Below are 12,153 nucleotides of genomic sequence, written 5' to 3' on the forward strand. Positions count from 1 at the left end.
GCACATACTAGTTTGTGGTGCTCCTGTGAGTAGGCGGTCCTGGACAGAAGTTTTCTGAGATTGTTTTCTCACACACAGGTGTGACTAGTCATCTTTCTTTTGTGACTTTTTTGTGTGCTTGGGTTGTTTTTGTCTCTTCTTTGGATGTGGCCCTGAGTAGAAGAAAGTAGTTCAGCAGACACCAGTGGTGGTGGTGTAGTCATGTCTTGATGTGCCTGGTGCTCCCAGAGTGCAGCTTTCAGGAAAGAGATTTCTCAGATTCCCTCACTTAGAATCAATCAAGAGGGAAGCAGCACCATCTGGTGAGCAAACATCTTTTCTATTTCGTGCTTGCATGTGCTTTTGAGTACTGCAAATGTTCATGGTTAAAATGACATTACAGGTGAGGACCCCTTGTAGGAGAGGCATGGGATGAATATCCACCTCCTGGACAATTACATGGGATTCTAAAGTCAGAAAATTGTATTCAGAAACATCTCTCCAAATAATAGAGACAAAAATCGGCCCTCAAATGGACAAATTTGTTATATCCACAAAGAATCAGGTTCTGTCAGTTGGAAAATTTAGTCTAGCTCTGCTACTGGTCTTTTGGTAGAATTATTTTAGGGTAACTTCAGCCAATCACAGTTTTCTCCATTTTCTTTGTAGGACAGAGTGTCCAAAAAAGTACTGCTATTCTGGGTTTCACGATAGGGAAGACTGTAATATATTCAACATGTAATATATATTCAACAAATGTTATCACCAAATCTATTATGGGTAAATTGCTTGAAACATCACTAACCTCCAGGTGTTGGCACATTCTTATGCCATTGTCTGTTTTGATTGAAAGCTCTTCATGAAAGAAACCTTTTCTTGAATACCACAAAGATATTGTCATTGCCTGACATAGATAAAAAAAAGAAAATGGGTAGAGAATTAACCTAGTTTCCTTCCAGGCTATTCAACAAGTCGATGTAAATTTGGAATTACAATGGAAGAGCTCTTCACTTCTATTCCCATGTTTGTGGGCAATCTGACAGATTGCCTCTTAGCAAACTGTTCTTCTGGGGATGGTATAAGTCTTAAGATAGGAAGCTCTCTTCAAAATTAGCTTCTTCAGATAGGGAATTCTCTAACGGCTTTTTCGCACAGGATTCCATCTCTTTTGTTTGTTTGTTTTTGTTTTGTTTTGTTTTGTTTTGTTTTTTTAATTGTTAGCAAATATGCTTGGTAAGAAAACACCTCAGTCATGGAGATTGCCTGAGAATCTGCACCTTCTGTTTCATACGGAAACAGCCTCTGTTTTCAACTTATCACACTGTTAAGTTATCAGGTTGATCACCTGCTAACCTAGCAGCCACAGTAATATAAACTAGAATAGTAAATATCAAGTATGAAGTAATAGCTCCCAGTCATATTCTAAAGGCTTACAGGATGCAAATTCTATTGTAAAAGTACCTTTATTCTTTGAAGAACAGCCTAATAGAGTCGGACACATCCATCTTCAAGGCTTAAACAAAACACACACACAAAAGGGACCTCTACAAACTGCAGCTGCTGAGTCTTTCATAATCTCATGATTTTAAAATCAACCATTACCAAGATTTTTGTGAGGGCTGACTCATGAGTCTCAAATGTTTGTGATTGGCCAGTACTGAGTAACAGATGGATGATTCAGATTCAGATTGTATTTAATTATCTGTGAATTCAGAGCTGTAATAAAATGAAATTAATTCCATGAAAGTTCATAAATCAAACACAAAAAGCAAATATGTCATAAATGCATAGAGGAAAAAGTATAGGAAAAAAATCCTCAGAAAATTGTAATCAGTATTTTACAAAGCTACTGCAAAACCATGCTACATCCATTAGTTATAATTCTGAGGCCAGGTCAGTTAAATTCTACATCTACTTTGCATTCAAAATAAATATAAACTTGCATTGCAATGTGTATATAGAAAATTCCATCTATATGCTGTGTTTTGTTATAGTTATGAAATGTGATGAGATAGGGAACAGGTGGTGACTTATGTTTCATTCTTTTGTATTCATGTTATTCTTAATAAATTATGACTGCAGCTGAGTAAATAATTCACAGTGAATAATTTATCCAGAGGCAGATTCTGAATCAGACTGCTGGATACGTGGAAACAGATCAGGTTCAGATTTAATGCTTTTGCCTGGGAGTTGATTTCTTTTCAAAGTCTGACTAATACATTGGATCTCTGATAGATGACTTTAAATATTCAGAACAGTTCTTATGTTGAGTTAGAAGGGGATAGATATATTGAGCAATATCATTTCAATGTCAAAATCAGAGAAGGCCAAAATATAATTTAAAGCTACTGTGCACAGTAATTGAAAATGTAGTTATCGAGAGCCCTTATGGTTCTTCCATTTGTCAATAACAGAGTAGGTGTTATTGCAAGCAGGCCTGTTTTTAGAAATACTTGTATCAGACATGTAATTGTTTGAATGCTTGATTATAGCTCAAAAATATTTTGTCATTCTTATGCAAGTCTAATTGTAACTGGATATTTAAATACTAATAAAAATTGCTCCCTCTGATGTTATGGAGAAATCAGGACCATGATCATAGCCCTTTCTGACCACAGTCTTTCAAGTTGAATCATGCCAGAACAGAAAAGTGCAATTAGTTTAATACGTCTCTCCTTGCACAAGTTTTAACAAATCTAGTTCATTATCTCCACAAACTCGTTGCAAGTCTCTCACCACTTCTTTGCGCTAGGTTGCTCAGAAATGAGGCCTGCTGTGACTCCACGTTTCCAATATCCAATTATAAGAGCTGATATAGTGTCAGCTCTGCAAAGGAATGTAGATACCACAGCCAAGAGAAATAGGTTAAGATAAATGTATTGCCCTTTGACCAGTAGAGCATCTGATAAAAATAAGGCCTTGTTTTTGTTAGTGTCATTGACTCCTTTTGCTGGGCTGAAAATGAATTGACTCCAATGGTTTGGTTTGTCTACTAAGAGACAAAACGTTACTTCAGGTTCTTATTTAAAGTGTCATATCATTTTTATTCAGAAAGAAAGAGAACATATTCCTTAGAGACATAGAACTTTTTATTTGGTTTGCTACTGAAGAACAGTCACCATCATTTGTCTTCTCTTGAAATAGAGGGCCTTATCAATCTGAACAAAAGTTTATTTAAAAATCTCCTCCATGTCTGTTTGCTCAAATTCTGTTTGTATGTAGCTACTGATTGCTGCCCACTCACATGAATTTCCTCTTTCTTCCCTTACTCACAAAACATCCAGAGTTGCTCTGGGATGCTCTTTACAGGAATTATCTTAGACCATTAATGTCAAAAGCACAGTGGTATTGCAGCCCTCCAGTGCTTGCCATGGTACGTTTTCTGGTGGGACATACTCTGCTCTCTGGCCTGCTGAGGGTGCTGTGTATTCAGCTAATCTACACCAAATATTGCCTTTGTGGATGTATAGGGTAAGGCCAGAAGAAAAAGTTGTGGGAGATTTGCCAGGAGGTATGTAGAAATAAAAATAAATAAATAAATAAATAATAAAAAAACACCTGGCAAGAGGTGGGTTTTTTTAGAGGAAATTGAGGACAAGAGAAAGACATAAGAACTTTTGTTCTGTGAGAATGACAGAATAACTATATCTACATGTTTTATTCATTTACCCTAGTAATAGATTCTCTTTTTCCTCCATAGGATTTTAATGCAAGAAGATGAAGACCAATTTTTATGTATATTTGCTACTGGCTGGGCTTCACACTGTTGCCCATGTTCAGCTTGTTACCAGCCACCATGATCCAAATGAAGCTAAAGACCATGTGCATTACGCAGGTGAAGCGATCGCTTGCCTCAAACTAGTGCCAAGCAATGCTGACTTTGCATTTCATTTTTTTAACAAGGTTACACTCGAGGAGCCTAATAAGAACATTTTCTTCTCTCCTGTAAGCATCTCCACTGCCTTCGCAATGCTGGCCCTAGGGGCTAGGTCAACCACACAGACTCAGATCCTGGAAGGACTCGCCTTCAACCTTACAGAGATTCAGGAGAAAGAGATACATGAAGGCTTCCATAACCTCATCCACATGCTGAGCCATCCCGAGAGTGGGGTTCAGCTCAACATGGGGAGCGCTATCTTTCTAACGGAAAAGCTGAAACCAGTAAAAAAGTTTTTAGATGATGCCAAAGCTTTGTATCAACTGGAGACTTTAACCACCAACTTTAACAATCCCACAGAGGCTGAGAAGCAGATCAATGATTATATAGAGAGGAAAACACATGGGAAAATTACTAATTTGGTCAAGGAAATGGATCCACAGACTGTAATGCTCCTGGCTACCTTTGCTTTCTTTAGAGGTAAGTCCTCTAGTATTCACGTTCATGTAATTCATTATAATCAAATGATCTCTTCGGCTCAGCTGCCACCTTTGGAAATTGTTCCAGGGGAAATTTGAAATGCTCTTTGCTGGGACAGAAGCCCCTCATAGCATGCTGCAGCCAGGTAGAGCAGCAGGGCCCTGCTCAGCACCAGAAGTGGCAGGAGAGCCTGCAGGCTCAGCTCTGCCCATAGCAGCCAGGAAGCTCTGCTCCAAGACACAGCCTCCATGCAGCCTCAGCTCACTTTCATGGGTTTAGCCATAGCTCTAATTGCCCCACATTCTTTTAGTTTTCACTGAAGGAACTGAGATGAACGCATGACCTATTCCTTTAAAAGCATCTCTTTAAAAGTGTGCATGATTCAATGGCCTAATTTACTATACACTACATAATCCTATTTTTTCCTATTGGAGTCCTTGAAATGTATACATACTAACGTATTTATATACAGAAGAAGCTAGTGATGAGCAGAAGAGGGCATTTTAAGGAACAAAGTGGAAACAGTGCATTTCTGATGTGGGTTTGATGATGTGCTATTAAGCCTGACACAACAACACTTAGATATGAGATCCTACATTAATCTTATCTATAGATTGAGGCTTATTATTAAAGTCAATAAAAATTAAATGCATACAGTATATGAATGTACAGATGATGTCATGTAAGCCTTTAAATGACAACTCATGGAAAGGCCACTTAGATCACCCAAATAAAAAAGTAATGGAACCTAATACGCACTCTTGACCAGGTAAAAGATTCTTTCCTTACTGTGACATGCATATTAAAATGGTAAGTTTGAAAATTGTGAATTTAGCAATTGGGGGAATAGGTGAGTATAATTAGTTATATAATATTCCATTTATGATGGGATGAGACATGGTATATTCAGTCGCATTTTCTCTCTCTGTATCAGGCAACTGGGAAACACCTTTTAAACCAGAGGACACTGAAGAAAGGGAGTTCTTTGTGGATGCTGAAACTATTGTGAAAGTCCCTATGATGTATCAGACAGGCAGATTTGACTTGTATTTCGATGAGGAGCTGTCTTGCACCGTGGTACGTCTTCATTACAACGGAAGTGCTACAGCATTTCTAGTTCTACCAGCAAAAGGGAAAATGAAGCGGTTAGAGCAAGCGCTGGTCAAGGAAACCATCCGGGAATGGTCAGACCATCTACTCCAGAGGTAATCTGCCAGTCAGCTGCAGTGGCACCTAGATGAAGTCTATTTTCTTTTTTAGGAATGCAAACACTACAGAACACAAACACTATTGCTGATTCTGGGAACTGAGTGGGTTATTTTTGGCTTGTGCATCCTAGCTGTAAAAATCTTGCAGCTGGTTGGTATTTATTCTCTTGTTGATGCTTGAGTGACTTTCTGCTCCCCCCACTAGGGTGGAGACCATCCTGATCAGGTCTCAGGAGTACCAAATAGCAATCCCATCTTGGGGTTTCTAAAACAGTCTACTGACAGAGTGAGAAGGTAGCAATTCCAAGGCAAATCCCCTATACTGAGGTTTCAGCTAACGTGTTTTACCTCACATATGTCACTGACACACTGTGACTCAGACGTATGTCTAAACCCTAAATAAACCATAACTTAGGCAGTTTGTATTAATGCATACGTACGTAATATGTTCTACACAAATATCTTCCTTACAAGGGCCATTGCAGCACACAGTGGTTGTTATAACAGGCTGGTGATTAATTACTGGTGCCCTGATTTTCTGGCATTTTGTTTTTGAAACTATAAAAATCTAATGAGGTTCTGTTAGCTCCTACCACTGAAACTAACATCAGCTAACACGTTTTACAACCTTGTTTGTCTGGGAGGGAAGAGATCTAAGCACCAGTAGATGAGTAATATCAAGTTAATACGTGCCTAATTTACAAAGCTCTGCCCTGATTCACAACTAACAAGGCTTTGGAGTTCACACCCATGATTCTTAGTACATCATTATAGAAACGCCGCCACAGTTAATAAAGACATAGTGGGCTGCAAATTGGATATGAGTTAATAATGTGATGCCTCAACTACAAAAAATAAAAATGTATTCTCAAGTGAAAAATCAGAAAAATCCTTACCTAAATAGATTCTTGGTGCAAGTTCCTTCAATACCAACGTATGAATAAATTCTTCATGTGAGAGGCTGTGAGAACAAAGTGGCAACTTCAGTTCTACTATTACATTGATGGCTGTATTAATAAGCATGGTCCCATCATCTTCTAATGCACGGCGCAGTATCATAGAAAAGCAACAACAGTGGGGTTTGCATTTTTTTCATCCCAAGTTATCCCAGGGAGAGACATCAGAAGATGTGAGCTACCAAAAGGGTAATTCCTGCAGTAGGTGACTAAGAGGCTCTGAGGGTCCCTAGACAGCACATGAAGAGAAATTCAGCAGAAAGTATACTAAGCAGGAGCTGCCCACAGCTAGCCTGGAGGTGGTGTAAATCCCATCAGGAGTAACTTGTAGAATACAGTTTGATCTCTAGAGCTGTACCAAGCTTCTTCTGCATATCTACTCTATCTGCTCCTCACTGTTAAAGGCAGACTCGATCTGTCTTTATTGTAATTCCATGGCCAGCCAATGGAAGGGAGACAATTAGAAGATGGGGTGCCCGAGGGTAGAGGTGGTAGGGCACAGACCCTCCCGTGAACCATGTCAAAGGCCACAGCTATGCCAAAAGCACTACTTTGCTTTGAAGTGCTGGGCTTTGTCACACTTTTGCCCAAGCAGACCTGTTTGTGCCTACTTCAGGTCCCTCCTTGCTTGAGCAACCTGGGCATCCGTGTGCCTCATTTTCCCTGGCTGTAAAGAGTGCCTCTCAATACTGCCCTCCTTTACAGAGTACTCTCATATTTGCTAAAGCAAAATGCCTGACAGATATCAGTAGTAGTAGTAGTAGTAGTATGAATGACAGCGTCTGTATCACCATCACCATGAGAAGGACCAGCAATCAGATTAGCATTCCTTGTACATTCATGGCTGGTACAGCGCCCTGGCATTTGACACCCATGAGAGTTACACAGCATTCCCACCATCATTTACCTCAGTGAAAGGTCTGTCTTACCACTCTCTGTGTTTCTCTTATGCCTGACAGCAAAGTGAGACTCTACTTCCCCAAATTTTCCATCTCTGGGAGCTATGAAATAACACACATCCTTAGCAAGATGGGAATTGTGGACGTGTTCACCGACCGGGCAGATCTCTCTGGCATCACTGGCGCACCAGAGCTGAAGGTTTCTAAAGTAAGTCTGAGACAACCAGCCCTTCCTTTCACAAACACATGTTCTACCACAGAGAAAGCTACACTTTGTGGTAGCATCCAAAAACACCAGCTAAACACAGCTCCCAGCTTCCCAGCTTACCACAGCCAGGATCACCCTGGCTTCAGTCTGTGAGTTTACATCTGAGAGGATTTTGGCCCTCAGTGACATTGGAGATCAGATTAGTTTGCTGCACAACTCTTTTTTCCAAGACCAAGATCAGACAAGATCTCCTGAGGTGTATCTAGAACATGAGAAAAAAACATCAACCCTCAGCTCCTCAGGAGGAGCCGCTGGTGCTCCTGGGCACACCAAGGCCCTAACACCCTGCAGACTGTTTTGGAGGTGCAGAGCTGGCGTCCCCCACATATGCCTGAAAGTTGGCCAAGAGAACAGGACAGCAGCCTGGTCACCCCTCCAGCCTGGTTAGAGGCAAGCACAGAGCCCTGCCAGGGCTGGGGGCCAGCTGGGCCTGGCCACCTGCAGGGCCTCCCCTACCCCAGGATGAAGAGGAGAGACTGTTGAGAAACAGTAGAAGGCACATGGGGGAGAAAGGTCAGAGAAAATCTCAAGATTAGGGGATGCAATTTAGATAAAAGAACCTCTTTTTTATTATTATTTTTATTTTATTTTAACTTAGGAATTCAATAGAGCATTATTTCTAGTGGCAGTTTATTTGCATTTGCCCAAATAATCTCTTTTCCTGCTTTTTAGGTGCCTTCTTTCCTTGTATGCAATAGGGCAAATAAAAGCATTTAACTCAATGCAAGAACAAAGTCAGTTATCCTCTTTTTATTTGTCTCAAACAGCACAAGAATCCCTCACACATTTCAGAAGCATCTTGTCACCCTTCAGTACAGGGTGGATTTCACTGTGGAGCTTACAAGTGGAATGTCCATTCTTCATCCAGTCTTTGCAACAGAATACAAATAGCTTTGGACTATTATTATTATTATTATTATTTATTTGTTAAAATTTATGTAGCTCTATCCTGGTCCTCATTTAAAGCAGCTATGACTACAACAACACAGCTCACATCTCTACTGCTCCTACAGATCCTCTGCAGTTGATTCTCCAAAGCAGGGCTGCTTTAAACAGGGTCTGGTTCACCTCTCAGGTTGCTGTTTTCTGCCCAGAATGACTTTGTGTTGTTTGTTTTTTTTTCCTAGGTTGTCCATAAGGCTGCTCTGGATGTTGATGAGAGAAGTACTGAGGCGGCAGCAGCAACTGCTGCTGAAATAATGACCATGTCTCTTCCTCCTGCCATTGAATTCAACCGTCCCTTCCTCATGCTGATTTTCGATAGAGATACAAACAGTACCCTCTTCATAGGAAAAATAGTTAACCCAACTATCACTAGCTGAAGTGACATATGAATTCTTTTTGTTATTACTGATTAAAGAAGTTGTGAAACTGCATGACACCATCTATTTCCATTTGTATGAGCTCAATATACAGTTCTTTTGTAGGAAGAATTTTCTATTTTTGCTACTGTTGAAAACTGATGGTATTGACCATGACACTTGCTTAGGAGGAAGCAAGAAAAATGTTTTGAGTTCATTTAACAAAGAATGACTTTTTTACTTAACTGAAAGCCAAGGAAAGACCTGCTAAGATTTGCTAGTATTCAGGGAGAGACATTTGTATTACAATGGAAGATTCCTGCTTAGCAAGTCGTTGTCAGCCAGAATAGCAGATAAAATGATTAACACTTCTGCAAACAAAGCAGAAGTGGTTGTAATTTGCCATAAGTACATAAGAAAGTAAATAAGAGATGGGAAGAGTTGGATCAACAGTACAAGGTAATGGGAAACTGAAGCTTTGAATGGAGTCAGCACTGGAAACGTGAAAAATTGGCTTAAACACGGGGAGAGAAATCTCTTTTCTCCACCATAAACCTTTTATCATTTTTAGTATTAATCTAGCAGCAAATCTTCCTGAAAGAGCTTCTCGCATCTCAGAACAGAGCTAGAGGATCAAATCTGCTCTTCAGCCTGAAGACTTTGAACCAAGTATTGCCAATTCAACAGCCCATGTGGGTGGTTGACTTCTCACACATGTATCTGTCAGTGGCCAAAAGGAGGATGTAGCTGGATGAGCTGGCAAGGTATTTGGACAGCAATTACACAACACGTTGTCAGCTCAGATTTGTAAAAAACACATAATAAGGGTCTAGCAAATTGTAGGTGTTTGAAGTGCCGTCCTTTTATAACTACCAAGGTACATCGGTAGATATCACCCCATAAGCAGGTTGCCTGACTCACAGGGTGGTGGCAGCCACCCAGGTGGGACTGAGGGCAGCTTGAGGGAGGCTGGTAACCTCTTTCAGTAGACTTGTCTTGGCAGCAGGTACAAGAGCACAGTTGCCCTTTTTTTTCCTACAGCCATGGTTTTTTGGAAGGAGATGAAATGGTGTCACGGCATCAGGAATCACAGCAGGAGAGGCCGAATGGCTTGGAAAGCTAACAGCCTCAGTAACATCTTGTGTGGCCTCTGTGAAATTAGAGCAAGGGTGATTTTATCAGTCTGGTGCATGTGTAAGAAACAGCAAAGCATGATTCCCCCTTCACAGCTGAAAGGAAAGACCCCTTTCTGCTCTTTGTTCCTACTAAAAATATCCTGTTAACTGTCACACTTTATGTTTGACAGTCTTTCTTGACTAACTGCACATAATCTCTGCATTGGTAAGTATATGAACAACTCGAACAACTCACAAGCATTGATGGCAGGAATCACAGTGAGATGCGTGCACACTACATCATCTTCCTGGCTCCTTTCTGCACTCACATCCATCTGTTTGGGTGGCTTTGTGGCCCAACATGCCCACAGCAATAATTCCCAAGGCAACCGATTTGACTGTACAGGTTTCTCACCTTCCTGAAATACAACTGCACAGTGCAGCATCAATAAGGCCAGTCTTAGCCATTATCACTCTTACAGATAACTGCAATTAAAGAATTGGTGTACAGAAAAGCAACAGTAAAACCTTTAGGGATAAGAGAGCTCAATGAGGTCAGGTCCTCAGGTATGTGTCTCTTGAATGCCCTGGTGTTGTGCCAATTTGCACCAGTTGAAAAACTGATGTATTTGATTTTAGTGGAGTGGTTCATGGTTTACATCAAGAGGTGTGGAAGAAACAGACGTCCCAGATGCACAATTATCTGTGACAGCCACAAGACTAAATATTGCTCCCGCCCTTATAAACCATTTTGGAGACAGATATATGTATATAAATAAAGCATAGTAGGAGGAAGGTTGTCCCCATGTGGTTCTGGGAGAGATCAGAAGATCAAGACAATCCCTCATATCAGCTAAATCAGCTTTTGCAGGCTGTAAATCTTTCTTCCTACCCTCAGTACGTTGATGCTCTCACAGACATGCACCCATTCAGAAGCAGGATGTGGGAATTCTGTTCTTCTCCCATATTCTGGGAAAAATTGACCACAAGGATGTAGGATGGAGGTGCAGGGCAAATGTAATGCCACACAGCACCAGTGCTCTGCAGCACATCTCCTGCCTGATCTCTCTGTGTTTGTAGAAAGTGCTGGGGAGGTTGCAGGTACAGCAGGCAATGCAATGTCTGGGAGCTGGCCGTGGGAAAACAGAGTGGTGGAAACAACGGGTGTCTGCCATCCCCACAGGGGATTTCCTGCTAATGTCAGGATCGGCACTGGGGAGCCGTCTGCCAGACTTGCTTCATCAGGCAACAGCTCTTGGTTTATTGACATCTTGCTGTGATTTTCCACTGCAGGATTTGCCAGAGACAGTGTTGAAGAAGAGGCAGGCACCACACTCAGCACAAAAGAGCAGCAGACAGCTTGCTCCCTGCCTACATCCATGCTGCACTGTTTGTTACGTGGCCTGTCCTCATCTCTCCCCCTATCCACCAAGTCCTACTCTCCAAATCCTGCTCTCAGCTCAGCAAGCATCACCAAACAGATTTTCCCTATTACATTTGCTCTTTGCATTTCCTCTCTGCACCAGCTCTTTTTCACAGCCTCCCACTCCCCCTCCTGCAGACATGTTTCCCTCCCACCACTGGCACAGTTCCTGTGGGAGGTGGACGCTGCCAGCTCAGCTGGGCAGCTATTGCTTTCCTCCTCTTCCCAAAACGGGGAGGGAGGCAATGGGGCCCCTTGACTCCTGCAGACCATCCCTTGGGCACTCACATCAGAGCAGAGAAGGCTGGACAAAAAGGCAGGGCTTCAGGCCACCTCCTTCACCAACCTGCTCCCTATGGTGCGATGAGCAATGATTGGTTTTCATAAAATAGAGATTCATCTCAGGGGTGGTTAGGGACCAGGTTCATTAGCTGTTGACACAGCTGGCACAGCTGGGGATGGGGCTCACAGTTGCACTTGTGGTGATCCTGTCTTTTGGTGACCTGGCTGGTCTCTGGTGCGTCAGAATTTTCATAGAATCACAGAATCATTCAGGTTGGAAAACACCTCTAAGATCATCTAGTACAACCTTTAACCTACTACTAAAGTCCACCACTAAACTATGCTACTAAGTTCTACATCTATAC

At 41.5% G+C, this 12,153-nt stretch overlaps 1 protein-coding gene across 1 annotated transcript; it reads left to right on the forward strand.

The window, feature by feature from the left end:
* Positions 1-3,696: 3,696 nt before the first annotated feature.
* LOC121070856 (alpha-1-antitrypsin-like) lies at positions 3,697-8,989 on the forward strand. The gene is made up of 4 exons (XM_040558594.1): positions 3,697-4,336; positions 5,271-5,541; positions 7,460-7,607; positions 8,795-8,989. The coding sequence occupies exons 1-4, from the start codon at positions 3,697-3,699 to the stop codon at positions 8,987-8,989; spliced, it is 1,254 nt and encodes a 417-aa protein (XP_040414528.1).
* The last annotated feature ends 3,164 nt before the right edge of the window (positions 8,990-12,153 follow it).

Source organism: Cygnus olor, chromosome 5 (genome assembly GCF_009769625.2).
Source record: "Cygnus olor isolate bCygOlo1 chromosome 5, bCygOlo1.pri.v2, whole genome shotgun sequence".
In the NCBI taxonomy this organism is placed as follows: Eukaryota; Metazoa; Chordata; class Aves; order Anseriformes; family Anatidae; genus Cygnus; species Cygnus olor.

Excerpts from the sequence above, each read along its gene's own strand:
- LOC121070856 (XM_040558594.1), top strand. The coding sequence starts at position 3,697 with ATGAAGACCAATTTTTATGTATATTTGCTACTGGCTGGGCTTCACACT. Across the intron at positions 4,337-5,270 it reads TACCTTTGCTTTCTTTAGAG|GCAACTGGGAAACACCTTTT; the intron begins GTAAGTCCTCTA and ends TCTCTGTATCAG. Across the intron at positions 5,542-7,459 it reads TCAGACCATCTACTCCAGAG|CAAAGTGAGACTCTACTTCC; the intron begins GTAATCTGCCAG and ends TATGCCTGACAG.